Below are 24676 nucleotides of genomic sequence, written 5' to 3'. Positions count from 1 at the left end.
AAATGCTCAGGAGAGTTCCCACTGCAAGGTAATACTTCTACAGGAAAACAGGATGGAAGGACAGGATGTCCGGAGGTCCAGAGGTATGGAGGATGGACATGGAGGTATGGAGGGTGGAATGTCTGAAGGACAGGATGTCCAGAGGTACAGAGGACAGGAGGTCCGGAGGTCCAGAAGGAATAGGGGCTACATCAGACGAAGTCCGATGTAGAAGCAAACAGAGGTAGACTACCCTAAGGTAGAGTCGGAGGGACAGGAAGTGGACCTAAGTCCGGAAAGAGGGTAAGTGCCAGAAAGGCAAGACTCTAGCCTAGGGAAGCAATCCCTAGACTTGGGACAGAGACATAGGGGTCAAGTCCGGAGGTCCGGAATTCCGGCCTAGGGAGTCCATCCCTAGGCCTTATGGAAAAGGACAAGACTCAGATGGACTGAAGTCCAGAAGATGATTGGCAAGTAGAACAGGATCTAAGATGAGAGAGCAAGAACTAAGATGATATTCAGACTGAGGACTCTACTGTAGTTGTACAGGGGTTATATACTAGAGACTATCCAAGAGGATCAGTAAGCAAAGGAGTAAGGCTATGTATGAGCATGTGGAAACACATTGGTAAGTAAGACGGAACATAAGTAAATGAACTCGGAGATGAAACTAGTACAAGGATCAATCAGCAAGACAGAAACAGAGATAACTGAGAACCGGAAAGGCAGAGATGCCTAAATGGGGATAGGCACAGGATCTCAGATGGAGGGTGGGAATAGGTCCGGAGATCTGGGGATCTGGAAGGCAGGATGGAAACAGGACTGAGATATGTGAGGTGGTGGATGTAGTCTGGAATCCGAGAGGAGGTAGAGTCCAGATGTCTTGCTGGACAGAATGTGCATAGGGTGGACAGGATAGGGGATCCAGGAATGAGTCGGATATGGGGTCCGGAAATAAGTCCAGAAAGCGTGGGAATATGATGGGATCTATGTCTGGCATACAGGATATGACAAGTTATTAGAATGCAAACTCGGTATCATCACTCACTGGGTTCCAGAAGATGGAGAATGGCAGAGGGCAGGGAGACTTGTAGCTAATAGAAAGTATCAACATGCCTTGGACCGTTTGGAAGGTTTGGTTGTGGCTCACATTTTCGAACTTGCGAAGATGAATAGGGCAGGGACAGGTGAGTTCAAGTCTAGTTTGACTTGTTTCAGCTAACTCTATCTATGTTCAAGGTTACAAACTGCGAAAACATATTGCAAGGGCCTTGCAGATGCATTCTGCTGCCATCAGGTCCACCCTCAACACATACAACAACCTTGCCAGTGCAGTGTACCCTCCCTGGCCAATACTCAAGTGGGAGCATGTTGTTGAGTACACCTTTCTTGCTGACTTCAAGCTGCTATGAAAGATGCTGTCATGCATGGTATGTGATTCATACCATGACATATACATAACAGGAGTGATAAGGAAGGTATAACACACCAGACTGATCCCTATCACCAAGTTATCCTATCATTTTTCCTTATTGTTTAGCTAGTTTTTCACTTTCAGATTTCACTTCTATTTTTTTTCTTTCTTTCCATGTATTTCTATTTTTTATTTATTTTATTCTTTCTACTTTTACTTAGGCATATTCAGCTGCCACATTTTCTCATGAGCCACCAGGCATGTTTGTAAGCATGTCATGTGACTGGTAAACACTCTGATTTGTAAGGATTCAACTTGACTCATCATGTTTGGTCATGATTCATCATGCTTTGTAAGACTTGCAACTGTATTTATAATCCACTTAGTAATAAGGCTGATTCAGCACACCCATAGGCTTGGTTTGTAAGCACAATCTTACCAATCCATGTGATGACTCATGCCACTTTTCTTTATGCTTTGTAAGATTTCACTTTATTTAGTATCTACTTGGTAAACAAGCTGACTCAACACAAGTTTGTAAGCACATTCTTACCAATTATTGTGAAGAATCATGCTTAGTAAGATGGTCTCCAAAAAGGTATATAAGGAGCTCATTTTACACCTATGAAAATAGACTTCCCACTTTCACTCTTTATCTCAAACCATGTGAGAACATTTAAGATTTAAGTGCAGGCCATTCAGTAGCCTTGAAGTAAGACTAAGAAACATCTATTCAGGTTATATACTACCTTACAGGGGTTGACTATATAACTAACAGTACAGCTGACTAAGCTAAAGCTTCATCTACACTACTTTCTTCTCTCTTTTTCAGGAAGGGAGACATGATTCACAAGCACACAAAGTGCTACACATTCAGAGTTCACATGCAGCACTCCAGACTACTAGTTGCTTTTAGACCAAGGAAACAAGAAGAGGATAATTGAAACATATCCCTCCCAAGAACTCACACATTATCTACCATGAAAACTAGAAAAGTCATAGACCATGTACTTAAGGACTGGCAAGAAGTCTTATCCTGTATAGTTGTGTTGTCACTATATATGCGTTGTACATAAGACCCTTAAGTAGTAGGACAACACACTCCAATGTCTCTCAATTACCTTGGTCATCACCAGCAGCTTGGAGTGGGATGGATCTTTATTTCAAAATGTGTCGAGCATGCAAGGAGATTTGTTGTCTGAATATCAAGGTTCACCATCTGGTGACATATATATGAGATGAAGACAAGTATCTGTGGGTGTGCAAAGATCAACTCACAGTTGCTAACCCTGCCCTTGCCCATCAAATCGCTATACATCAGAACACTCATGGCCAGTTCAACTCCTGCCATATCAAGTGGCTTGATGATATCTCAAAGCTTCCCAGCTTCACTGGTACACTTGTCCCTGGTCTAAGTGCTTGCACTGGTATCAGGGAGAGTGCCAGCATGCCAGATCCTCTAATTCCTGCCAACATGTTTGCTGCCCATATACCTGCACACAACCCTTCATCCCCTATAGGTGCAGATACTCAAGAGGATTTAGATGAGGAGGAGGTCACAGAGGAGGTTGCAGAAGAAGCCTCAAGGAGTTTGCAGGACATTATCACCATCACTGATGACTTCTCACAGCTCCAGGTTGTTGACAATGGTGAAGTAGAGGAGTAGTCTAGTTTATCCATCATACTGTTGCAATGCACTTCTTTTATTATGCTTACTGTTAAGTATCAAAACGCGCCTCCGATATGTTTGATTTATCGAGCTCGTCGTGTACGACAGCGAGCACGAAGGTTCACACGGCAGGCGCAAGATAGCCGAAGCCAGGAACATTAACGCCGACGTCCCACGCTGGCTTACCTAGCTAGGCTACAGTTGCTTGCTGTTATTATAAGTCACTCTTTATCCAAGAGTTATTGAAGGAGGCTTGGAAACGCTAGAACTCTGTCGTTTTAGACGTGCTAGCCCTATCTATAATCACGTCTAATTAGAGGCAATACGTGGGAGTCACAGGTGTGGACTGAAGCGTTTTCGGGTGCACAGGACGGATCGATCAGCCGTTCACTTTAGCAAGTGGTAGTTTGAATTCGCAACATCCCTGATACATGAGTTGGTAAAGCAAAGTAGTTAAGACCAGGGTCCTTCATGCGGAAGGATAGAGTAATACAGTTTGAAGGAATTCGGTGAACTACACTTGGGTAGATGAGGCTGTATCTATCTTCAGGCTGTCTCTGCCGGTCAAAATGATATCATCCCTCTCGTACCCAATCTCCATCGAAGGCTGCGCAGGATATCTCGACGACATTCTTCGGTCTGAGTCGTTTCTCCCTCCGCAAACAGTAGTCGAGAGACATTCCTGAACGTTCTTGCTGATTGCGATGCGGATAAACACCATATAGAAGACAATCGAGATGATAGGGACGATCTACATTGTTGATCAAAGCTCTGATCAGTCATTTTGATGAGAGCGGAATAACATACCAGGTCTCCTATAACATAAAACCCGTTGTTCGAGAGAGCGAAACATACCTGTGAGGCGCAGAGCGCTGCAGAATATATAAGCGCGGCATCTACGAGCACCCGTAATATAGGCATTTTATTCTTCGTGGCGTAAGCTCCAGAGACATTGCGTTCGATCGTCCAGATGCGGTATGCCAATAACGCTGCATATATTCGGGTCATGAATATTATGGGCCTCGACACAGCGCTTACGCAGAAGTGAACTTACCTGAACTGAGTAAATTAGTTGCAAGCGTTAAGGAAAGGAACACCATGATCCAATGTCCAGTCTTGTTCCCGAAGACATTTTTAGCATCGGTAGTTGGTGCTTGCGCGTAAACCATACAAATCCCGAACGCTTCGAAACAACATACGTCAGAGCATCGAACTTTTAGTGTATGGTTGCAAATGACCTGCGACGCCACACCACATCATGCATGGTAGGATGATGATCCAGACAGATTGCCAGACGAAATAGCATCGATAGATCTTGTGTCAGAAAGGAAAATTATAAGTCACGAGAATTTCAAGCTTGCAGATTAAAAAATACTTGAACGCACCACCACTCCGTCACCAAGCAGAGTTTGTAAGGTGATTATCGTATTCTTGGTCAAGAATGATTGTTGGGTAACGTCTGTGAAGAACCCTACTGGCCCGCCACGGAAGGTGCTGCCATACTTCACCATTCCATCTTCGAGACGAATAATACCTACGATCATGTGCTTAGGAGACTTCAGTAAATGAAATCAGTTAAAAGTGGTAAAAAGCTAACCGCGGTACTGAGTACAAATAGCAAGACCGCAATCACAGCGATTGGCCGATTAATGTCCCGGATGCGTTGTTTGTAAGTGAATGTCCAGATGGTACCTATGAACATGAGGACTGAAAAGCCTGGAAAAGAACGCTAGGTTGGTGTGCATGGAACGTAAGAACCCATTATACTCGCCGTATAAAATGCCTTCTAGAACTGTCGACATTATATTGGCAGAATCCAACGGGAGACCTGCGGAAGACATGGCGGTGATATCCAGGGGATCTACAGCGTGAGTAGCTTCGCCAGCTCAACTTGTATTTGTTATCTTTAATAAATAGTAAAAATGGCTCAACGTTTGATATCATCACAGAAGGAATCAGAAATGCAGTGTGCACCCTGATAAACGTTAGCAAACTCGACGAGTTTACCGAGATTGCTGTGGTGGGCGCCTTTCGAAATGAAGTTCTTGAATTCTAACAGAACGTGACGAGACCCTGGATCAGCTAAACCAGTCGTCAAGCGAATAAACATCTTTCAGTACTGCTTCCCCGCAGCCCAAGCACGTATCTGCTATACAAGGTTTTGGGCACTGTTAAGGGTAGTTCTTGAAACATGATGGATGATACTGATCTGGAAGAATGGATTTTCTGCTGCGAACAAACACAACCACAAACGTAACCAGGTGCTCATTGTCACCTTTTTAGCTCCCAGAAGCCAACAATGCGGCGCAACAAAAAATGCAATCTGCAGATAATGACCCATGATCAAGAGTCAATCACCGAGATCACGACCGACCGTGGACTACGAATTGTTTTGCTTTGATTTGATAACTCAAGTACTCAGCCTTAATCCCACGGGCCGCACGGGAAGATTTCTCCAATTCGCAATTTCACTGGATAACCAAAAGATGCAACCAAGACATGTGCATGAGAACTCATCAATCCTGCTTCTCTTAATCATTATAACGAACCTAGACGATAAACCGATCAAACCAGCTCACGACTTCCCTCTCTCCTCGTTTCCCTAGCCTGCATCCGAGTCAACATTGATATCTAAGAAATCAAACCAGGCCACTCACTGATTCACGATAATACTCTTTTCAAGTGCTCTTCGCCCATACCAGTCCTTGGAAAAGATACTTGTTCGAGTCCTCGTGGAAAATACGGCGACGTACAAATAATCTACAGTGTTTTACAAGGCTATCTTTGGGACCAGTAGAGATCTAGAAGTCGAGCACATCAAAGTCAGTATTCGCCGCATTTTCTGAATCTTTACAGAACCTCTCTCCTGATAGGGTGAAGTGCCAACGTGGAATGGTTCACTTGAAGCTCCGTTATAAATCCCGTTATCAGGTGAAATGGCTGCTTGTTCCTGTAGAAGTGGCGTGCTGTGGGTTATCTACAATGATATAGCTTGTCCCCATACTCGATCGTCCGGTAACCAAGTTTTCGGCGTAGATGCGGTCGATGGTCAATGCCAAGTCACTATCATATGTCATTGATAGGTCATAGTCCCGAACATGTAACAAAGCTCGCACGCTTGCTGCATAGTAATAGGTGGATGCAACTTATCACCCTCACGCACAATCACAACAATGTCCCCCACACTCGCCTCCGCTCCTGGTAGTTGCTGCTTCTCCGGTATAAAGCACACAGGGCACGCCTGTCGGCCGCATCGAGGACCTTGGTGGGATCCAAACATATATATCCGATCCTCCTGCTTCTGCTACAACACAGAAAGTGATCCTGTACCTGTCAGACATCTGGGGATCCCTGTTCATTAACAATCAGTTGATTCAAGATCATTTCGCGTCTTGCGGTGCGTCTCGTTTTGTCTACTTATACATTATCGAAACTAATATAGACCGGACTAGGCTATCTTGTCCTTGGACCAGATTACTTCTTCGGCGATGCGGTGCCAAACCACCCGCCTGGACGCGATTTGCAGATGTGGCTTGCGAATGCATTGAAACCTGCTGTTGACGCGTTCCCCGCTTGGCTAGAGAGTGTGAAAGCAAAATATGGTGCATGTCTTGTTCCAACCTCGCACAATATATTCATGCTTTACGTAGGGACTGAGAACACCAAGTACTGTGCTGTTGGTACGTCAATATACAAGCAACGCCAAAAAAAAACTAAATTTCGGGCTGGTGATCAGGTTACTGCTTCGGAGCACCGTTCGTCATGGACCTGTGTTCTGATGGATCTGCAGTTGCCGGTACGTCATTCGACCGTTCCCAAAGAGGGATACCCATAAGAAGACTCTAGGAGCTCTGGTTCACCCCACATTCATCGATGAAGGCCATTTTGAGAGACTTGACGGTATGTTTCTCGTGCTCGAGTCATTATTACGCTGCTAAAACTAACCACCAATCATTGTATCACTGCAGGACCTCTCCTTCTCTCCTGCGCAGGTAAATCTCCTTTTCTTCCCTCATGTTCGTGCTACTAAGTAACACTTTGATTCGTAACCCTATTCCCATACTAGAGGATGACGACTTATTCCCTCTCGCCTCTCGTAGACGAGCAGAAGACATCATGGTCGGCCGTAAATCCACGTATTATTTACAGGTTTTTTCAGGCGTCAAGCATGGGTTTGCTGTACGAGGTGATCCTGACATTGAGATGGAGCGTGAGTAACCCGGTCTAATTTCTTGAATATCGATATTGACCAAGTACTGAATACAGGCTGGGCAAAGGAAGAAAGCGCTAGAGGGGTCATACAGTGGTTTGATCGGTTTGCGGCCTAGTTTGTTATGACGGGGGCAGTTTTTGATCGACAGCTTAATGGGTTGTCATGCATGTAGTATTATCTGTCTGTCTCTTGGCGAGGCCTTGGGTTCCCTCAAATTTTCCTTATGGTGTGCCTGATTGCACTAGACATGGTCCTGGCAAACGTCTGACGTTCAAGCACGTATTTGCGACGCGTGAGTTACAGTAGACGAGAGTGATCTTGTATGAATAGATAAGTGAGATTGTAATTAACGAAGGCGGCTCTGAACAAAGCTAATACAATTCTGTCACCATGTAAGGGCATACATCATGTCCTAGTTTGTGTTAATTGGGTCCACCTCCACCTCTCCGCTATCGCCTTTTCGGATAAGGATTATCCCATCATGGAACCAACGCCCAGAGCAAATAATGGCAGACAGAAATATTAGACGCAGGACCTGCAGCCAAAAGGAAAGATGGTGAGCGTTGGTACAAATGAAGTATGAGTTGATTGGTGGATGAGGTGGGGTGAGGGCAGGTCGTAATTAAGCGCCAGAGTGGGGCAATGGGAGATAAACGAAGCACAAATGAAATAATGAGACCTACAACACACCTATGAGATTCTAAATTGCTTCAAGGTTCCCTGCTAGTCGACCCTTCCCTCCGAGGGAGGTGACGCGATTGGATCTTCATTGTGATTTGGATGACGAATGGGTGGGATACGTTGAGAGCATTATAGCCACTAGCACTTGTACGGTAGAAAGAGTACCACGAAATTAGCTTTATGGGACTCGGCATCATGGTTGAAGGAGCACATACACGAAAACGCGTAGGGAGCAATCCAAACGCCTGTATACCACCTGCGCCTTCACATAAGGAGCCTTCCACTCGATCTTGCAACTAAACTGCAGGGCCTACTAGCCTCATGGTCACAATGGAAACACTGAGGAGTGCCGTGCTGGACCTTCGATAGCTGGCAGAAGAGGCGGGGAGAGAGGTGCTAAGGAGCGGGGCGGAGAGAATTGGTTGATCTGGAAGTAGTAGCTGAGAATGTGGAAGCTGGACGCACCTTGAACGTTTGAACCCAGAACTTTGAAAGCTCAATGTATATGCCATTCTCATAGGGATAGAGCTACGCACAAGGGTCAGTCGCATACAAACATAGATAAATACATGTACAAACAGGCTGCGTGTCGATCACATACGTTGCCGATTCTTGAAACACCATGTCAGAACCAGACCGATACCTGCAATACTACTGGCGGCATCCAAATGATTATTCTTTCATAATGTTGCATCAAGTGGGCCGTCCTGACGATCAACTTCAGCACATAATCGTCTAAGGCTATGTTGCTTAAACTGACCTTCCTTGTGACAATATATTGATCGAACAACTGAAGTGAAGGCTCGGGCATTCCACACTTTCGCAAGAATTCGCATATGACGAAGCACTGCCTGAACCCTACGGCCCTTGGCGCTGCTGTCAGACAACGTGTTGCGCAAGAAGGCACGGAACTGATAAAAAGGACTGTACAAGTTGACCTGTTTTACGGATCACGTCAAGGAAGGGGTTCTGTGAGGTTGACAGCTGGAGTGTCGCCGGCAACGTTTTTCACCAGCAGACATTCGCTCTTCGTTACAAATCTGGGTTTCTACACCCACCAACGGACGGACATGGAGCCCCCCGGCCAACTCACTCCCCCTGAACCTGGTAGATGTTAGGATAGCCTCACCCTTCGTTCACTGCAATCAACAGACTCATGACCGGTCTGTCTAATGAGGCGAGCCGTTGATTAGTATAGCGCACTGTTGACAATGTTTACTTCACCTGCTCGATCAAAGACCACAATAAATCCCTACCTTCGTCTCTGCCGCAGCCACCAATCAAAGCCCTTGTTGAACATATTGCCCAGCTTCTCCTCTTCACATTGTTCATTTCCGTGGATCTCGTAACATTCACCGACTCCTCTCCAGCATCCTATTCAAACGAAAGACGCGTTGACAAGCCTACGACACCATTCATGATTATACTATGATACCGGATACCAGCTTCTGGTGGACAATTCACCCTACATTCTTGAATAACCTGGGAAGGCGACGTCAAATTTCAAGTTCGATTCCCCATCGGTGGCAAGTAGCATAGTGACAAACGAGAAGTAATCGTGGCACATTCCAGGGAGACAAATTTGTCCTCAACGTCATTCCAGACCCCCCTGTCAACAGTGACCCATAGGACCGACCAGAACTTCTAGCTAATGGCATCCCACTTTTACTTCTCATGCCAGCCTGGTGGAATAGGTAAAGCATCATCGCGGAGGCATTCCCAGTCTGTCATGATACCAGCGTGCAACCTATGCAGCACGCCGAATCCAAGTTCTCTCACTGCCACAGTCCCATCAGACTCATCAGAAGTGGGAACGAGTCGATCAGCGCGTACTCACATATCCGTACGCGCGAGGTAGTAGCCGCTAAATCACATACACTTCGAATGAAAAACTGTGACTGTCATGAAGACTTCAAGTTTGAAAGTAATCATTTCGCTGCTGACTGTGATGATATCTCAATTATGGGACGTTATCTGAGGAGACTAAGGAGACAAGCCCCAGTGCTCATTCAACTTATGCAAGCCTTGCATTGCAGCATCCTGCATTACTTAGTCCAATATACAAAAGCAGTCCAACGATGTCAATATATGTAGAGTGAGAAAGCTCGAGACCAAGGCGAACGATTGAATCCAAACATTGCATTCATGGTCCATGATGCAACAGGCTGTATTCACCAGAGTTACTTATGGAATACATATTAACGAAAGCAAAACATAACGCGAGATGATCCCTGTCGAGGGCGGGCACATTTAGTATCTCCTATCGTAGTCGTGGCCACGAGGATCATAGTCGCGACCGCCGCGGCTACCACCGTATCCTCGGTCATAGTCGCGATAGCCACTGCGGTCGTAGTCCCTGCCGCCGCCGCCGCCACCACCACCACCTCCTCCTCGGTAATCATCAGGACGACCTCCACGGCGACGATCATCATAGTCACGGGAATAACGACTGTCGTACGGGCGCGGGTCATACGGGCGCTCATCTATTCGAGAGCTCAGCAAGAACCAAATAATACTCCGACAATACTTACTGTCATGACGCTTGGGAGGACCGTAGTACCTTCCAGGGGTGGGTGTACGCGCACGTCCACGGCGGGCCTAAATGCAAAATTAACAAACGTTGGCAAAATCCAAAAACATGCGAGTATACTCTTTCCACGGTGCAAACCTTGCCCATGATTTCAGTCGCATTGAGCGCGGTGATAGCAGCGTCTGCCTCCTCAGAAGTCTCCATGGTAACAAACCCGAACCCACGAGACTCGCGGGTATGCGGGTCATACATGACCGAAGCCTTTTTGACCTATTTCTATTGGATCAGCAGCAGGAAATAAAATCACAGGAAGACACGTACACGGCCAATTTTAGCAAACGCCGCTTCAAGGTCACGCGTATCAACACGGTGACTCAAGTTTGAGACGTGAAGATTGTTTCCAGGGTTGTGACCACCGCTGTCACCCCCCCGGCTACGAATAGTGTCAGTATCAGATGTAACAAAACTCTAACGCCACTCACCCTCTATTGTCCCGTACGGGACTCCGGCTGCGGCTAGAGCGCCTGGGAGGTTCGCCCCCACGGTCTCTACCAGGTGAGCGAGCATTGCCATTCCAGTTCTGCTCCTCCCTACCAGCAGGTCCGCCATTCATATTGGCCTCGTGCGTGGGAATGCTGATCCCAGAAGGTGCAATATCTTGTGATTGCCAGGCTGAATGGGCGGAAAGGGTGAAAACAAGATCAATGTCGATTCATGGCGGTGGGTAGAATGGGGCAGGAGGAATGGGCGATTATACTGTGTCGCGCGCACGCGTCATAGTGCACGCGAATGAACTACTGAGGGCGCACTACGTATGAGAAGTCGAGAGAGCTCGGTTTACTCGAGTTGCGCATCAGTTTTTTTAGATAGGTCGTTATCGGCCTTGAGCCGATATTTGGTGGAGAACGGGATGAGAAAAATAGTGCTGGTATGTACGAGGCGGTTGTGCCGGAACAGAAGAAAATATTGAATGCAGAACTGGCTGTCGTCGTCGGGGCTGATGCTGAAAACGTACCGTCATCCATTGTTGCTGTCCTTGTCGATATTGTCGGAGTGATGGTTGAGAAAAGAGAGAGGAAAAAGTGGAAACTTCATACGTGACAAAGAATTGACAGGACAAACATGGGCACACAATGTTGCGCCACCAGGCTTCTAATCTATGCATTACAAGGTATTGTGAAATATTCCTCCTAGATAAGTCGACCGCTTGACCAGCCTTGATATGTAGGTGTTTGCTTGATCCAACTGATCAGTTCGTCCCGCCGCACCTTCATGCCTTGATCTGCCGATTGGACCTTTGTCTTCTTCCCATCCACGAATTCCCACTTTTGCTCTTTGATAGTCACCAAACCTTCCTTGAGTTCATCACCGCCTAAAATCACAGCAAAAGGAACTTCGTCCCTTTCACCAGCCATGAACTGCGCAGTGAGCTTCGGCTTCTTCTTTGCGAGGAAGTCGGTCTGAAAAGACGAGTCAACACATGAACTGGAGAACGATAACCCGACTAACCTTTATGCCTGCTTCCCTGAGTTCCTGCACAAGTGCAATCCGCTCTTCCAACAAGCCATCACCAGCAGCCAACACATACACCATCGTTTCCTTACTCCGCATCCCCTTCTCCACCCACTTCGGCCACACGATCGCAAAGATCCGGTCAAGACCGATGCTGACCCCAATACACGGTAGCCCTGGTGCCTTCTTCCCTTCAGCAGCGGCAGCGGCAGTGAACATACCGACCAGGTTGTCGTACCGGCCACCGGCAGCGATGGACCCGACGCCAACCTGCGATTCGTCCAGTTCATCCTCTTCGCCATCATCAGTTTTGGCTTTTTTCGAAGGCTTTAGTTTTGAGGGGGCTGGGGATTCTGTTACGTCTGCGGTAAAAGCTGGTGGTGCTGATGCTTCGACAATGGCTTCATAGATGATGCCTGTGTAATAGTCTAGACCACGGGCGAGAGACATGTCGAATGAGATCTATCCATACGTGAATATCATGTTCTGATTCACAAGAAGCGAGCTCACTTTGTCGAGTACTTTGTAAGCTCGCAGGAGAGTAAAAAGAATATCCATGTCTGAAATGCCCTGCTTGGCGCTCGGGTTTGCCATGAGAGTAGCATCTGCTTTCAAAAGATCGAGCAGCGACGGGCCACCTGTATGGCGAAAGAGATGAGATAGTTAGCTCTGCATAAAATCAAGGCTGCCTACCTTTGTGCTTGACATACTCTCCGATCTTATCAGCGACATCTGAAGAAAGTCCCTTCTCTTCTGTCATTTCTTTCTTCACTTCTAGCCAGGGGAGCTGTACGCAATTAGAACCAGCATCGGGAATGCATCTCTATCAACCAACCTTGTCCAACTTGTCTACAGCCGATGATATCGATCGAATCTTGTCCTGTGGCACACCACAGACCTCGAAGATCCCATCAAGGATTTTGCGGTGATTCAGCTAGGTTGGAAGGCATCAGGAAAAATCCAGCCCTTGTTTAAACAACTTTACCTTGACTGTAAATTCTCCAACATCCAATCTCGTCAAGATAGTGCATAGCAGGCTGATGATCTCAGCATCTGGGATCATTGGGTCCCATGCACCTGTAATATCCAAATCCTGCAACAAGTTATGCAAAATACCACAGGCAAAAGTGATAAAACGCGTACTGCTTGTGAGAACTCACGCATCCGGCCTTTCGACATCACAGGGTTGTCTCTCCGATAGACCTTGCCGACTTGCCAAATCTTCGCTTGGACCGTAGCGCCAGCCATAGCTAGATACCGTGCCAAAGGAACAGTGTGATCGTACCGAAGCGCAAGCTGTTCACCCCCCTGGTCCATCAAGTCAAAAATGAGCTTCTGGTCCTCGCCGTACTTTCCGGCAAGCACGTCCTTGCGCTCAAACACAGGTGTGTCGAGGGCGCTCCCACCGTAGGATGTGAACACATCCTTAACGATACGCTCAACATGTTCCCGGCAAAACATCTCCGCTGCGCCGTAATCACGCGTGCCCTATGCAGCCTACTTGAGTACCTTTCAGAGGTGTATGATCGCGGTGCACACTCAAACATACCTTTGCGGTTTTGAGGAGTAGTCGCTCCTTCTTCTTCCCTGCGTCCTTGCTCCCGCCTGCGCTGTTCATCGCAGCCATTGTTTTCTTCAATTCACCAAGTCTCTTCTTGGCAGCGTCTATACTGGACGCATCGGCATTTTGTAGTCGGAGATCGTTCAGTGCACTTGTTGCCTGTGCAATTTCAGCAGTGAGCGAATCTGAAGCTTCAGTGGTCATTGTACGCGTCCCAATGGATTTTGGTATCAGAGTGCGAAAGTTGGCGGTCAATCGATATGATCTACAGAAAGCTCGACTAGAGAACATAGAAAAGATAAAAATAAGATTAGACGTGACTCGAACAAGACCCGGAAACTCCGTTCAGCTGCTAAGCCAGGGTTACTTTCGGGGTACGTTATCACTTGGCTTCAACTTGAACTTGTTCCCTACCAGCACTAGTGCAGCATGAGGGCACAAGGGAAGTTCACTACAACCTGGCTCAGGAGATGGCGAGCTTCCCTTGTGCTTGCCCGCTAGCACTAGACAAACCCACACTCATGGCAAGGATTGCATGCTGCTGCGTAATGCCCTGTCAGTGAAATACTAACACCAACTTAATAGTGCAGGAAGTTCTTTTCTGCAATACGGTCTATCTAGTTGGCTATCCGAGCCACACCTATTCATTAATACGAGTCTGGAATTACAGTCGTTTGCGAACAGAGACCCCTTAGGTGAGCTGCTGCATTATAATACGCAAGTCACATCAGAGGAATGATCTCTTACAAGCGCAGTGTCTGCTGACATACCGCATGGATATAAAGAAGATTCGCTAGCGCTCGGGCATTCAATATTGCAGTCAAGCTCGCCATCATTATGTTCAGCTGTTACTCGTTGAATTCCCTTGCGTAGTTTGTCTTGTATATCCTGAGTATACCCAGTGCTAACATTTAGTCGTTTAATGGGCATGATGCACTCCGAATGCAACCTCACAGTTGAAGTGTACGCCAATTTGAGCATTACCGTAAGCAAGATACCCAATACCGGACCCCGGCTCAAGCTGGCTTGTCTTAACGTCTTCAGGGCGACCCTCATGCATCCCTGGCGACGATGACAATTGCGGTGACTGGAGTCTCAGCGCCCACTCTCGCCACCTTCATATCTATTACGTTATTGTCACTGTCAGTCAAGGCAGAATGCTGGTGTCTATGTTACCCTATAAAAGCACAGCTCTTCTGTCTTGGAACCGAGTTGTTGACATCACCAGTCCGTTGTCGTTAGATTTGTCCTGCTGGGATACTGTTCGGTGCTCATCCACCTATGGCTCCTTCCCCTGAATTTATGCAAGACGTCTGGGTGCGGAAGTAAGTCTACCTAACATGCAACATCCTTATCTTCTTACCCCGTGGCCTAGAATGTTCTGTACAACTGGCCACACGTTGCTTGTCTACGACTATTTTCTAACTCTCAAAGATGAAGTGAGTTCGTTCGTTGGTATGCGTGATGTTGGAAACGCACCCTTAGTTACAGGTTTGTTACATCTGGAACCGTCCCTGGACCATCGTGAAAGTCATGTTCCTCATCAACCGGTATGGAAACCTTATTGGGCAGACATTCATCCGGCTAGAAGAGGCCGGTCTCCTCTCGCATGGTTCTCAAGTGGTATGCTGCAGTTTCACGATTAGACATCCGTTGAGTGACGTGTTCGAACATGCTAGTTCTGCCAGTGCTTCGCATTGTTCACCTCTTGTTTCATGGCTCTATCTACAGAGTCGATTCATAGTGCGTTGTCTTGTTGACAACAGCTCCGTTGTTGAAAGTTTTTACTCAGTAATTGTTCTCATGCGTACGTGGGCCATCTGGGGACCCAGAAACGCGTGGCAAAAATCCTCATCTGGAGTTACGCCTTCTACATCCTTGTACTGACGGGCACAGCAATGTATGGTGCAACCATTCCCAGTAGGCCGCCTCGCCGCCTTTTCATTCTGTTTTTCGCAAAATGATTGCTCTCTGGTAGTTCAATTTGCGCAGCTCGACGTGACCCATATTTGCATCGGGACAGCGCCAAGTATGTAATTGTCATCCCGTCCCTCCTGCCTCCTAATAGTCCGTTGCTTCAAAGGTTATATAGTTAGTTGACAGCCATATATTTGATGGACATCTCATTGACGGTATTACAACGCTAGTGGTTGATCTGTTGTGGAGGGTGAGGATACTCTGTTTCTGTGTTCATGCATGCTGAAGACCATCAAGCTTCATTCTTGATACAGTACTCTTTGTCTCGACAATGCGATGTCTCCGGATATACTCTAGGGAATTCCAGTCTCTCTACCCTTCTGACCTCCTCCATATACTCTTTCGAGACGGTGAGCATTCCCTCTGGAGACTTTCATCTGCAACTTACAATTACATAGCAATCGTATTTTTCATTGTGAGTAAGGAAAACCTGCACAACTCATCACATTACTGAAGAAAAAGAAAAGGTAAGCATGTTATGTAATGCAATCAATACAGCTTGCTGGTAAGACTCGCACAACTCTCAACTCGTTCCATTTACTTACAATGTTTAGGACTGCATACGCGGACGTCAGTCTTTCTCATCTATACCGGACCATCGCTCTCCCTCACTAACACAAAACAACCACAGAATCCAAAATGTTTCATCGCTAAAGCGTGCGTCAGTTATCATGTTACTCGTAAATACCCTCGGCATTCGATAATTTTTTTGGCATGTAGGTTTTCGACTCCGATAGTTTCAGTAGCCGGTCAGCGTCTGGTCTTGAACCTAAGAGGTTCAGAAGGGCGTACCTATTCGACTCGGGATCTCAGTCGTGAGGTGGACCGGCAGCTCGAAGCATTCGCTGCAGCGGACTCTCCATGTCGAGATGATATGGGTCACCCCGAAAGTGGGGAAAAATAGTGAGCATTGGGAAATATGAGATAATTTGGATCGTTGTTGGTAATCAAACATGTTATACTTGGGACGTTGTCCTGTATTAAAAGGCTCCCCTACATATATCATAGCGTGTGGATTGTATGTCTTGTTTATTGGATTGTTACGCACACCTTCGTGCTCGCTTCTGTTACTACATTTTTTTGCAGTCCCGCATATACATGTAGAGATGGCGGTTAGGAATGGACCTAAGTACTTTCCTTGTATCCTGCCTGCATTTTTCTTTGCATCCCCGCTGCGTTGTGTAGCCGCTGGAAATATGTATGTATGTAGAGATGGCGGTCAGGAGCGAATCCAAGTACATTGCTTGATGTATATCACACTGAATACTCCTCCGGTTGACAGTGTCTGAACTGTTAATTTCACACTCAGTCATATTCGAGCAACGGTATTTGGTAGACGAAGTCATGAATCTAGATTGATACTACGCACAGTCCGCACCAGAGTCTAGACGAGAAACCCGGGATGTACTGTCCCAATTTTGAACCACCCGCATCAAAGCCGTTTCACGTACCCATCCTGCTGGATATCACGCGTCTCCCTCCACACGCCCTCCCCATCCTTCTTGCGCACAGTAAAACAAGCGATACCGAGAAACTCCGTGATATCCCTAATAACTAGCGCACAGAAGCGCGCATAGGTGATGAGGGAAACTGCGAGTGTCAGGTAGATGAACACCGCCGTTCGCTTTGGTGTTGACTGTATTAGTGAGGGTCTATTCTCGAATAAGCTTCCTCAACATCAGTGCATTGACATTCAATGCTCACCTGTCAAATAGGAACGGGAGCTGAGCATCGACCACCCCGACAATACTCCATAACCACATGCTGTGCCACAGGGGAAACGGTGAACGTGTAATATGGCTCAAGATCATCCTTCCCACTTGATGAGCAAACTGTAAGCCCCATGCACAAAGAAACGGTAGGAAGAGTGGTGAGTGAATGATGGCGGAATCATGGTAGGAGGGGCTCAGCAACCAAAAGATCTGGAGGGTCGCTGAAACAACGAAGGGCAAGAGGTAGATGAGAGGTTTGAGACTCGACTCCCCGTCAGATTTGGTGGCTTTGATGACGTTGCGGTAGCTGAGGAGGCGTTAATATATATGCGCGATGATTACTGGTGCATTCACCTTGAGAAGATATTGAAAGCCAGACCAAAAGCACCAAAGACCATGAAAGACTCATTAAGGCCAATGTTAGGAACGTGCTGAACAACTTGGGGTATTCTATCTAGACGGGTGAAAGTCAAGAGTTTCTTGTCCCAGAACGTAGGGCCTGCGATGCGAGTGAGATCAAAGGTTCTGTCAAAGAATTTTCTCTTACCAAAAATTCCCGTTATAACATAGATGGTCACGATCATTAAGATACCTTCTACTGGACCTGAAAAAGGACCGAGGTACAATATTCCTGGGTTTCAAGTTAATAGATGAACATGACTAGTACATGGCAATAGACACACCAGTATGATATTCTTCCCATGTGGTCAAGTAGAAGTTGGCAAGGGTTGCTATTTGCGATGCAACAGTCCACCACGAGCGGCCGAGATTGAGTGCACGCGACGCAAGAACGACCTCAAGCTAAGAAGAACAAACGATTAAACCAGAAATGGCTTGAAGTCCAGGCAACGTACTGTAGTGTTGAGCGCGTCGCAACCTACAAGAAAAAAGTTAAATATCGAAGCACGTCAAGAAACGCGCACGCAGACCATGATCAAACATTTCTCCCAAAGGACCGGCCATTCCCGTTCTCCGTGCCTGCTTCCTGCGCATGGATAAGCATTTATGTAGACTTGTGTGAAGGTATCCACCCACCCATCTACTGCATCCAAACTTTGGTACATGAACAACCCAACCGCCCATCTAAGAATGGAGGGTCAGCATGATGCGAGCTTGACGCAAAGAACAGAACGCGCACGTAAAGTATATCCACTGAGGAGGCCCGGTTGCTCCATCCTTCTCTGTCAAGTAAAGGGGGTCATAATATAGTAGCGTGACGACATTAAAAACGACGATGCATAGGCCAAGCAAGGTTATCTGAGCGAGTTTTATTAGACTGGTGCCAAGAGCTAAATAGTGACAACATACGGTATTTGGAGCAATGGTTAGTGGGAAGAGCTTGATAAACCAATTCCAGTATGGCGTAAGGAGGTAATGTGAAACCAAAGATCTTATTTTCAAAGCTCAGTATCACATTAAAGGAACACTTTGAATAGTACCCACTCATCTACACCTTTATAGGAATATTTTTTGAGATTTTTGAGCGCTGGTTGTGAGAGGTAACCCATATAGAAAAGTCGTAACTTTGCGAGATGGACGTCGGAAACGTTCTTCAGCTTCAACTTCAAATGCACAGAGCAGACATGAACGAAGCAGCTATGTTACGTATACGATGATGCTCCAAATTTTTGATTCGTTATTCGTCATTTGCCAAGTCGACCTGCACAGCCACCGAATCTCTCAGGACACACCAAGCAGGACGCGGACGTCGAGACTTCAGTCCAGACAGTTCTAGCTCGAGTGGTTTCACCATAGGAATTTCCATCAAGTCCCACATGCACACCGGAAAATATTTATGTTAGTGACTGCGACTTTGACGAATTCAACATATAAAAATGATTAACAACGGTCATCGTTATGTTCAAACCCAATGTGTGAATCCGCACTGTTTGGATAAACTGAAGGCTCAGAAGGGATGCCTCGAGCTGCAGGACGTTCATTATATTGACCAACGAAACAAAGAGCATCGAAGTAGGTTCTGGCATACTCTTCTCGACCCGATGTGAGAGGAGCGCATGGTCAGCGCTCTGATACACAACACTGGGAGGCAAGACCAAGGACCAAGGTATTTGCGATGCTGCAATTCTCAAGCGGTGCGTTGCTTAAGGTGATCGGCTGAGCATGTCCATTGTCCAAAGTGAAAAGTGGGATCGCTGATTGGATTGTCGGAAACATAAAAAGGATATTTCAACTCCGCGAGTATATTGGACTTGGACCTCATCGATTCATCAACGATGCTGCACGAACTGCCTACGGAGATCGCTCTCTACATAGCATCCTATCTCACATTACAATCTCTCCGCAACGTCTCGCTCGTGTCCAGAAAATGGCACTGTATAATCACAGACAATATCCAGGCAGTTTACCGTAACGCAGCCATCTTACATCGCTTCGTCCTCTATGCCGATCTTCAGGCTGATTCTTCTGGTCAAACATCAGATACAAAGAAAATAGACTGGTGGCAACTCTGTCTGTGCTTCTCCAAGTGCAGCTGGTACCTTTTGACCATCTTTACTAGGTCAAAGACGATCGCAGATCGAGAGGGGTTGGCGAGGCAAGGCTCCGTTCATCGCGAGAGAACTAAATTCTACTGGCAAATTCGTGCACCGAATAAAGGTCGACCAGAAGGAGAAAATCGTGATGACCACCCGCCACACTGGAGGCCTCTCTGTGACTGATTATAATACTGATCGCGTACTTTGGGCAACAGTAAGTCATCTGATACGCCCCTCCACCCCATCCTAAATCGTTCCGACAAAACAGCCTCACGTAGTTGATTACGCTCACTGCGAATATGATCATGGCTACATCATCTTCAACAGTCAAGACAATAGCAAGGAAGTATGGCGCTACGCCCGTGACTTCCAAGATTCTGAGATCCCAGACGACTTCAAGCCTGACGATTCCATGGTCGAAGCATCGCGCCACGCCGCTCAGCGTCATGCCTCCCCAACAAGTCGTGGCCATTTCAGACCGTGGGCTCTCCTCCACATGCCGGAGTCCACACGTGCATTCCGCTTCTCGTACCCGACGCTGCTTTCGGCTGGCGCGAATAACGCCTATTTGTGGGACGTGCCGACTTCTTGTCTTGTTGAGACGATCACCAATATTCAGGCGCCCAATCCAGATGGGATACTAGGGTCCATCACCTACGTTGAAGTCAATGACCAATACGCTTTCTTCTGCGGGTCCAATCAACTACGCATTTTTGCAAGAGGTGGTGGTGCTTTGGTCTATCACCTGTGCATGAAAGATTTGCAGCGCATCAGCTGGGATGTGCTTCCAGATCACAGCGTTGACCCGTGCCCTTCATCATTCTTCCAGGCCCAACGACTTCACGAAGCATATCACGTCTCTTCCACATCTCGGAGCAACTTTGTTGCGGGTAAGTTCTACTCGTCGATCTACATCACCTGCTCACTATGTGTACAGCCCATGTATCCTCCTCGGGTAAGGACCTCGCAGTCCTGACCGCATCAGGGATCTTCATTTGGATCCCGGGCTTTGAACGACTCTTCCATCGCGAGGTCATGCTTGACGACATAGCAACCCTGCTCAATTTCAACGCCTCCCGAGACAACGTCCGAGACATATCCGTCTATCTAGCCCTCGGAGAATCAAATGAAAAAGCTGCGATCGCAACCGTGAGTCTCCCCTTCCACACACGGGTTTCCCAGCACTAAAACTATGACAGCGCAAGGGTCTGTTTATCGTATCCCTAGACCCTGAAATCAGCAAGTTAACTGCGGAGGCGCCTCCTCGCCCTGGCCTATCCGTATGTCAAGTAGCAAAATACGACCACAGCCGATACCTATCCTTCATCTCATGTCTGCAGATGACAGATACCGGGATATTTTTCAACTGGTACCCGTCTTCAGAGCAAAACAAGGCCTCTCAGCCTGCACGGCGCATGATGGTGATCCCGCCTCCGCCTCAGCACGGGGATCTTCAGGTGCCTATTCAGCTTGTGCCGTCGCCTCAACCTCAACCTCAGCATACGAATCAAGATGAGGCACCTGTTCAGGCTGTGCCGACTTTTGGCGCGGAGGGGCAGGGTGGTTATCTTCCTGGCCTTGAACCTATCGAATCTAGTGATGATGAGGTTGGGGAAGACGCAGTTCCTGATCCTCCTTCCCCCATTAACGTCGAGGAAGCTGGTCCTCCTCCACTGGCCGAAATGCACGAAGAGGACGAGGAGTGCGAGATCGACGGAGGGAATATTATGGTGGAGGAAGACGCAGATGATTCTGAGATAGAGGACGTGGAGGATGAGATGGATGATGACTTTCAGTTCGGTGGTGATGGTAGGCGCTTGTCGTGTCGATACGAGTTCTTGATCTGATGCTTTGCTCTTTCGATGCAGGTATTATGCAGGTTATCGTGAATGATTGGTTCCTTCCTATTAACTCGAGCACGGTGCATTACATACATGTTTGAACTTGTCTATCAATGTGTTTTTACAGAATGTAAGGTAGTACATTTAATTTCATGAATGATATCATCTGTGATAGATTTGATGAACTCATGATCTACCCTCGACGTGCTCAACCTGCAATTAACCAGGAATACGCGAATTGAGGCGATTCGAACCAAGTGTCTGAAGATGGCAACAAAATAGAATAATCAGATTTCTACCGCGCTATCAATGTCATCTAGCTGAATTCTTACATGTTGCTATAGTAGGTTTGATAGGAAGGATATAAAAAGAACATGCTGTACAACACAGCCATGAAGAGTGGGAGATATAAAAGAAGTTACTGGTGGGCGCGCTCATCAATCAGGATATCGTTCCTCTGCCTGCTAGCATTCTAGTAACGCGAACACCCTGCCTGAGGATCCTGCGCTGATGAACTGACGATTGGTCTAACCAGGGAAAGTGCAGCGGCTCTCGAGACTTGGTAACGGCAGTCCTAGAGCATACAAGGACGGCGGACTCACCGAACATATCCACGCAATCGACATACTTGCCAACGTGTCTGGCAGATACAACTACCATGGCTTCTAGCTCGAAACGGCCCAGTGTGGCAGCAAACAAATCGGTTCTGACACCAGTGATGACTCTGGAGGGACATAAACCATACATTTTAACCATGGGGGATAGTGATCGTCGCGAGTTCAAAGACATTTCATGCATTTCCTATTTTCCCGATGGCAAGCAAATGATCAGCGGATCGCGCGATAAGACCGTTCGGCGATGGGACCTGCGGGAGGGTAAGGAGATCAAGGATGTTCGGGAGGTTTGCGAGAAACGTGTAGATGTAGTGGGGGTATCAAGGGATGGTCGATGGGTTGTCACTGCAGTTGATTGGGTGCTCAAAGTCTGTGAGGTTGAGACGGGGATCGTGAGAATATTTCAGGATACCCCTTGGATCAGGTGCATTGATATCTCCGCGGACAGCACGCTGCTAGCGGGTGGATCATCCGATGGGACAGCGCGGATATGGAGCTTGGACACAGGCAAACTTGTGGCTGGTCCATTCAAATGTGGTGATTATATAGACACACTTCGATTCTCGGAAGACTCGAGGAAACTGGCAGTGATGTCAAATTGGGGCGAGTGCCTTCAGGTGTGGGATGTCCAAGCACAGAAATTGGGTGCCACTAGAAAAATTTCTAGAGCTCCTGATTATTATTGGCCAACTCCGCCGTTATTTTGGACAACCAAAGACAAATCCATCATAGCTGCACCCTGCTTCATGGATGACTCCACCATCGAGGGACCCAAGACAATCTATGAGTTCGACGCGTCCACGCTCGAGACTGTCAGAGATCCCTTCGAAGGGCACACCGGGAGCATCTGTGGTCTAACACTCTCCTCCGATTGTGTTCTTCTCGCCAGTGCTTCCTACGATACCATCAAGCTCTGGTCCTTCGAGTCCCGTCAGCTCCTCGCCTCATTCGACGTCCAAGCTCCTTATTCCCTTGCACTCTCACCCGACTCATGCCAACTGGCTTACACGACACGTGATGAGCCTAATATCTACATATGCGACATTCCAGTCAACATCCTCGCTAGCATCGGACTTGCAAAAGAGGTATGTATTCACCCATTCATCGACATCATTCAGGCGCTAGAATCTCTTGCAGACAAGCGGTCCTGAATCCTCACACCTCGCTAAACTGCTCAACGTATGTGGTCCCGCTCTTTTACTCATCCACACCACTCCATTCTCTATCACAGTCTGACGCAACACGCCATACTGTGCGTCGTAAACCACCAATATCGGTCATACCTCCTGCTCCCCGCCTGCTAACAGATACAATTGACCACCCACAACCCGTTTTTCTCGGCTTTCTACGCAAACTTCTCTCTTCTTCTCGTACGGATCCAGTTCGTCCCACCTGCACCAATGAGTCTCGTAATCCCTTGGACGTATGTCTCTTCCGTCTGTTGTCTTCACAGTTAGCTCAACGGTCCCCTTGCAGTTTCCTGCTACTGCGCCTTTGCCTCGTCCACTCATAAATCCCCACGAGAACGTGAGTAGAGACTGCCATCATCACACATTCCGCTGACATTTTGTTAGTTTCGATCACCGACTACCCAATCCTCTGCCCCTGCTTCTACATCCTTCAAATCCCGCCTACACAGTCTGTCAACCTGGTGGCCCCTTCAGACAGATCATGCATCGCGAGCTATCAGCGACGTTCCACTTGCGCAGGGTAAAGAGGTACGTGCAGCCTATTTTTCCCACTTTCCAGTACTCACACGTTAATTTACAGCGGAACGCTGCAGCAGATGCTCCACGCAAAGACGATCAGTGCATACCTGATGAAGATCGTGTTTCTCTTCCTCCTTCGCCCAACCCAGATTCGCGACAGCTGACCACTGCAGGGCAGACCAATGCCAATACCGGAGAGCACGGAAGCAGCCGGTTGTGTTTCTGCTTTTAGATTGACTTTGCAATGAGTATTACTAGAGCATGGCGCGGTACCCTTTCTAACTAGAATTTGCTTGTATGCATAGTGTATGTTTACAGAATGTAAGGCATATCGCAGTGTATTTCTGTCTGCTGGTGATTTAGTTTGCAAACGGCTATCACTCCTTAGAGTGCGAACGACGAGGACACTTGCTTGTACGCACTTCAACTTCAAAGTGGTCAGGTCGCGGAGCCTGAAACCTCGGTGTTTAACCCATCGGTCGGCATCAGTACTTGCTTGGTCGACTCGCTTGTAGGTTGCAAGCACACAAGGCTGGCACTTCAATAAACGAATTTCATCGACGGGCCAGAAAGGGACAAGAACAAGCTGTGATATGAATAATACATATGAGCATTCTGCACTAACGAACTGATATCATTGGCTGATCTTGCAAGCACTCAGGTTGGCAGAGCACATCATCTCTCGTCGAATGGGTTCGACTTGTATATCTAGTCACCTGAACATATCCTATGATATCATTCCCATAACCAACTGACATGCATACCAACT

The 24676-nt window shown here is 47.3% G+C and overlaps 10 protein-coding genes across 10 annotated transcripts; 6 read left to right on the top strand and 4 right to left on the bottom strand.

The window, feature by feature from the left end:
* Positions 1–591: 591 nt before the first annotated feature.
* On the top strand, positions 592–3059 carry BJ212DRAFT_1570838 (uncharacterized protein; the record flags this gene model as incomplete). Its single annotated transcript, XM_041342051.1, has 5 exons — positions 592–607; positions 1038–1170; positions 1277–1357; positions 2486–2615; positions 2643–3059. The coding sequence occupies 5 exons, from the start codon at positions 592–594 to the stop codon at positions 3057–3059; spliced, it is 777 nt and encodes a 258-aa protein (XP_041187294.1).
* A 404-nt stretch (positions 3060–3463) lies between these two features.
* BJ212DRAFT_1391390 (uncharacterized protein) lies at positions 3464–4778 on the bottom strand. Its single transcript, XM_041337030.1, has 6 exons — positions 4660–4778; positions 4448–4609; positions 4301–4376; positions 4117–4245; positions 3870–4051; positions 3464–3813 (listed from the first exon to the last, which is right to left on the bottom strand). Exons 1-6 carry the CDS (start codon positions 4762–4764, stop codon positions 3577–3579), a joined length of 891 nt encoding a protein of 296 aa, XP_041187293.1. The 5' UTR covers positions 4765–4778; the 3' UTR covers positions 3464–3576.
* Positions 4779–6107: 1329 nt separating this feature from the next.
* Positions 6108–7585, top strand: BJ212DRAFT_1542665 (Alpha/Beta hydrolase protein; the record flags this gene model as incomplete). Its single annotated transcript, XM_041341853.1, has 9 exons — positions 6108–6145; positions 6290–6459; positions 6515–6664; positions 6713–6742; positions 6799–6858; positions 6909–6962; positions 7031–7054; positions 7129–7272; positions 7329–7585. 9 exons carry the CDS (start codon positions 6108–6110, stop codon positions 7388–7390), a joined length of 732 nt encoding a protein of 243 aa, XP_041187292.1. The 3' UTR covers positions 7391–7585.
* Positions 7586–9952: 2367 nt separating this feature from the next.
* Positions 9953–11561, bottom strand: BJ212DRAFT_1391367 (uncharacterized protein). Its single transcript, XM_041337029.1, has 6 exons — positions 11502–11561; positions 10969–11158; positions 10808–10919; positions 10607–10756; positions 10488–10554; positions 9953–10439 (listed from the first exon to the last, which is right to left on the bottom strand). Exons 1-6 carry the CDS (start codon positions 11509–11511, stop codon positions 10207–10209), a joined length of 762 nt encoding a protein of 253 aa, XP_041187291.1. The 5' UTR covers positions 11512–11561; the 3' UTR covers positions 9953–10206.
* On the bottom strand, positions 11540–13962 carry BJ212DRAFT_1391360 (histidyl-tRNA synthetase). The gene is made up of 8 exons (XM_041337028.1): positions 13548–13962; positions 13142–13486; positions 12984–13091; positions 12834–12932; positions 12692–12785; positions 12509–12636; positions 11996–12460; positions 11540–11946 (listed from the first exon to the last, which is right to left on the bottom strand). Exons 1-8 carry the CDS (start codon positions 13848–13850, stop codon positions 11677–11679), a joined length of 1812 nt encoding a protein of 603 aa, XP_041187290.1. The 5' UTR covers positions 13851–13962; the 3' UTR covers positions 11540–11676.
* Positions 13963–14840: 878 nt separating this feature from the next.
* On the top strand, positions 14841–16440 carry BJ212DRAFT_1303995 (uncharacterized protein; the record flags this gene model as incomplete). Its single annotated transcript, XM_041333531.1, has 12 exons — positions 14841–14884; positions 14935–14998; positions 15051–15182; positions 15291–15302; positions 15341–15479; positions 15538–15588; positions 15791–15886; positions 15935–15951; positions 15993–16003; positions 16091–16106; positions 16168–16193; positions 16257–16440. The coding sequence occupies 12 exons, from the start codon at positions 14841–14843 to the stop codon at positions 16438–16440; spliced, it is 792 nt and encodes a 263-aa protein (XP_041187289.1).
* A 393-nt stretch (positions 16441–16833) lies between these two features.
* On the bottom strand, positions 16834–18859 carry BJ212DRAFT_1391335 (CDP-alcohol phosphatidyltransferase-domain-containing protein). Its single transcript, XM_041337027.1, has 11 exons — positions 18692–18859; positions 18557–18638; positions 18387–18505; positions 18284–18331; positions 18178–18233; positions 18103–18125; positions 17932–18049; positions 17796–17879; positions 17603–17747; positions 17241–17555; positions 16834–17188 (listed from the first exon to the last, which is right to left on the bottom strand). Exons 1-11 carry the CDS (start codon positions 18754–18756, stop codon positions 16969–16971), a joined length of 1275 nt encoding a protein of 424 aa, XP_041187288.1. The 5' UTR covers positions 18757–18859; the 3' UTR covers positions 16834–16968.
* Positions 18860–19049: 190 nt separating this feature from the next.
* BJ212DRAFT_857520 (uncharacterized protein) lies at positions 19050–21747 on the top strand. The gene is made up of 6 exons (XM_041344215.1): positions 19050–19717; positions 19767–19957; positions 20012–20633; positions 20681–20892; positions 20943–21552; positions 21612–21747. The coding sequence occupies exons 1-6, from the start codon at positions 19483–19485 to the stop codon at positions 21683–21685; spliced, it is 1944 nt and encodes a 647-aa protein (XP_041187287.1). The 5' UTR covers positions 19050–19482; the 3' UTR covers positions 21686–21747.
* A 919-nt stretch (positions 21748–22666) lies between these two features.
* On the top strand, positions 22667–23800 carry BJ212DRAFT_857512 (uncharacterized protein). Its single transcript, XM_041344214.1, has 7 exons — positions 22667–22815; positions 22866–23283; positions 23336–23377; positions 23430–23450; positions 23506–23621; positions 23675–23725; positions 23773–23800. Exons 2-6 carry the CDS (start codon positions 22945–22947, stop codon positions 23709–23711), a joined length of 555 nt encoding a protein of 184 aa, XP_041187286.1. The 5' UTR covers positions 22667–22815; positions 22866–22944; the 3' UTR covers positions 23712–23725; positions 23773–23800.
* Positions 23801–23861: 61 nt separating this feature from the next.
* BJ212DRAFT_1391321 (uncharacterized protein) lies at positions 23862–24313 on the top strand (the record flags this gene model as incomplete). Its single annotated transcript, XM_041337026.1, has 2 exons — positions 23862–23916; positions 23969–24313. Coding segments are annotated over 2 exons (204 nt in total), but the record flags the coding sequence as incomplete, so codon positions are not given.
* Positions 24314–24676: the final 363 nt, after the last annotated feature.

The sequence above is a fragment of the Suillus subaureus genome, assembly GCF_016647635.1.
Source record: "Suillus subaureus strain MN1 chromosome Unknown BJ212scaffold_52, whole genome shotgun sequence".
NCBI lineage: Eukaryota > Fungi > Basidiomycota > Agaricomycetes > Boletales > Suillaceae > Suillus > Suillus subaureus.
Note: the sequence above shows the minus strand (reverse complement) of the source record. Positions and strands in the feature narration are given on the sequence as shown.

Bases quoted from the DNA above. Each gene is read 5' to 3' on its own strand.
- BJ212DRAFT_857520 (XM_041344215.1), top strand. From the start codon at position 19,483: ATGCTGCACGAACTGCCTACGGAGATCGCTCTCTACATAGCATCCTAT. The intron at 19,958-20,011 runs GTAAGTCATCTG...CCGACAAAACAG, and splicing joins ATCGCGTACTTTGGGCAACA to CCTCACGTAGTTGATTACGC. The intron at 21,553-21,611 runs GTAGGCGCTTGT...CTTTCGATGCAG, and splicing joins CTTTCAGTTCGGTGGTGATG to GTATTATGCAGGTTATCGTG.
- BJ212DRAFT_1391360 (XM_041337028.1), bottom strand. From the start codon at position 13,850: ATGTTCTCTAGTCGAGCTTTCTGTAGATCATATCGATTGACCGCCAAC. The intron at 13,092-13,141 runs GTACGCGTTTTA...AACTTGTTGCAG, and splicing joins TGCGTGAGTTCTCACAAGCA to GATTTGGATATTACAGGTGC. The intron at 11,947-11,995 runs GTTAGTCGGGTT...TCGTCTTTTCAG, and splicing joins TCAGGGAAGCAGGCATAAAG to ACCGACTTCCTCGCAAAGAA.
- BJ212DRAFT_1391390 (XM_041337030.1), bottom strand. From the start codon at position 4,764: ATGTTCATAGGTACCATCTGGACATTCACTTACAAACAACGCATCCGG. The intron at 4,610-4,659 runs GTTAGCTTTTTA...AAGTCTCCTAAG, and splicing joins TATTTGTACTCAGTACCGCG to CACATGATCGTAGGTATTAT. The intron at 3,814-3,869 runs GTATGTTATTCC...TCAACAATGTAG, and splicing joins TTTATGTTATAGGAGACCTG to ATCGTCCCTATCATCTCGAT.
- BJ212DRAFT_1391335 (XM_041337027.1), bottom strand. From the start codon at position 18,756: ATGGGTTACCTCTCACAACCAGCGCTCAAAAATCTCAAAAAATATTCC. The intron at 18,332-18,386 runs GTGCGCGTTCTG...CTCCATTCTTAG, and splicing joins CCTCAGTGGATATACTTTAC to ATGGGCGGTTGGGTTGTTCA. The intron at 17,556-17,602 runs GTGAATGCACCA...ACGCCTCCTCAG, and splicing joins GCTTTCAATATCTTCTCAAG to CTACCGCAACGTCATCAAAG.
- BJ212DRAFT_1391367 (XM_041337029.1), bottom strand. The intron at 10,920-10,968 runs GTGAGTGGCGTT...CACTATTCGTAG, and splicing joins CCCGTACGGGACAATAGAGG to CCGGGGGGGTGACAGCGGTG. The intron at 10,555-10,606 runs GTATACTCGCAT...TTTTGCATTTAG, and splicing joins AGGTTTGCACCGTGGAAAGA to GCCCGCCGTGGACGTGCGCG.
- BJ212DRAFT_857512 (XM_041344214.1), top strand. From the start codon at position 22,945: ATGGATGACTCCACCATCGAGGGACCCAAGACAATCTATGAGTTCGAC. The intron at 23,284-23,335 runs GTATGTATTCAC...AATCTCTTGCAG, and splicing joins GCATCGGACTTGCAAAAGAG to ACAAGCGGTCCTGAATCCTC. The intron at 23,451-23,505 runs GTGCGTCGTAAA...GCCTGCTAACAG, and splicing joins CTGACGCAACACGCCATACT to ATACAATTGACCACCCACAA.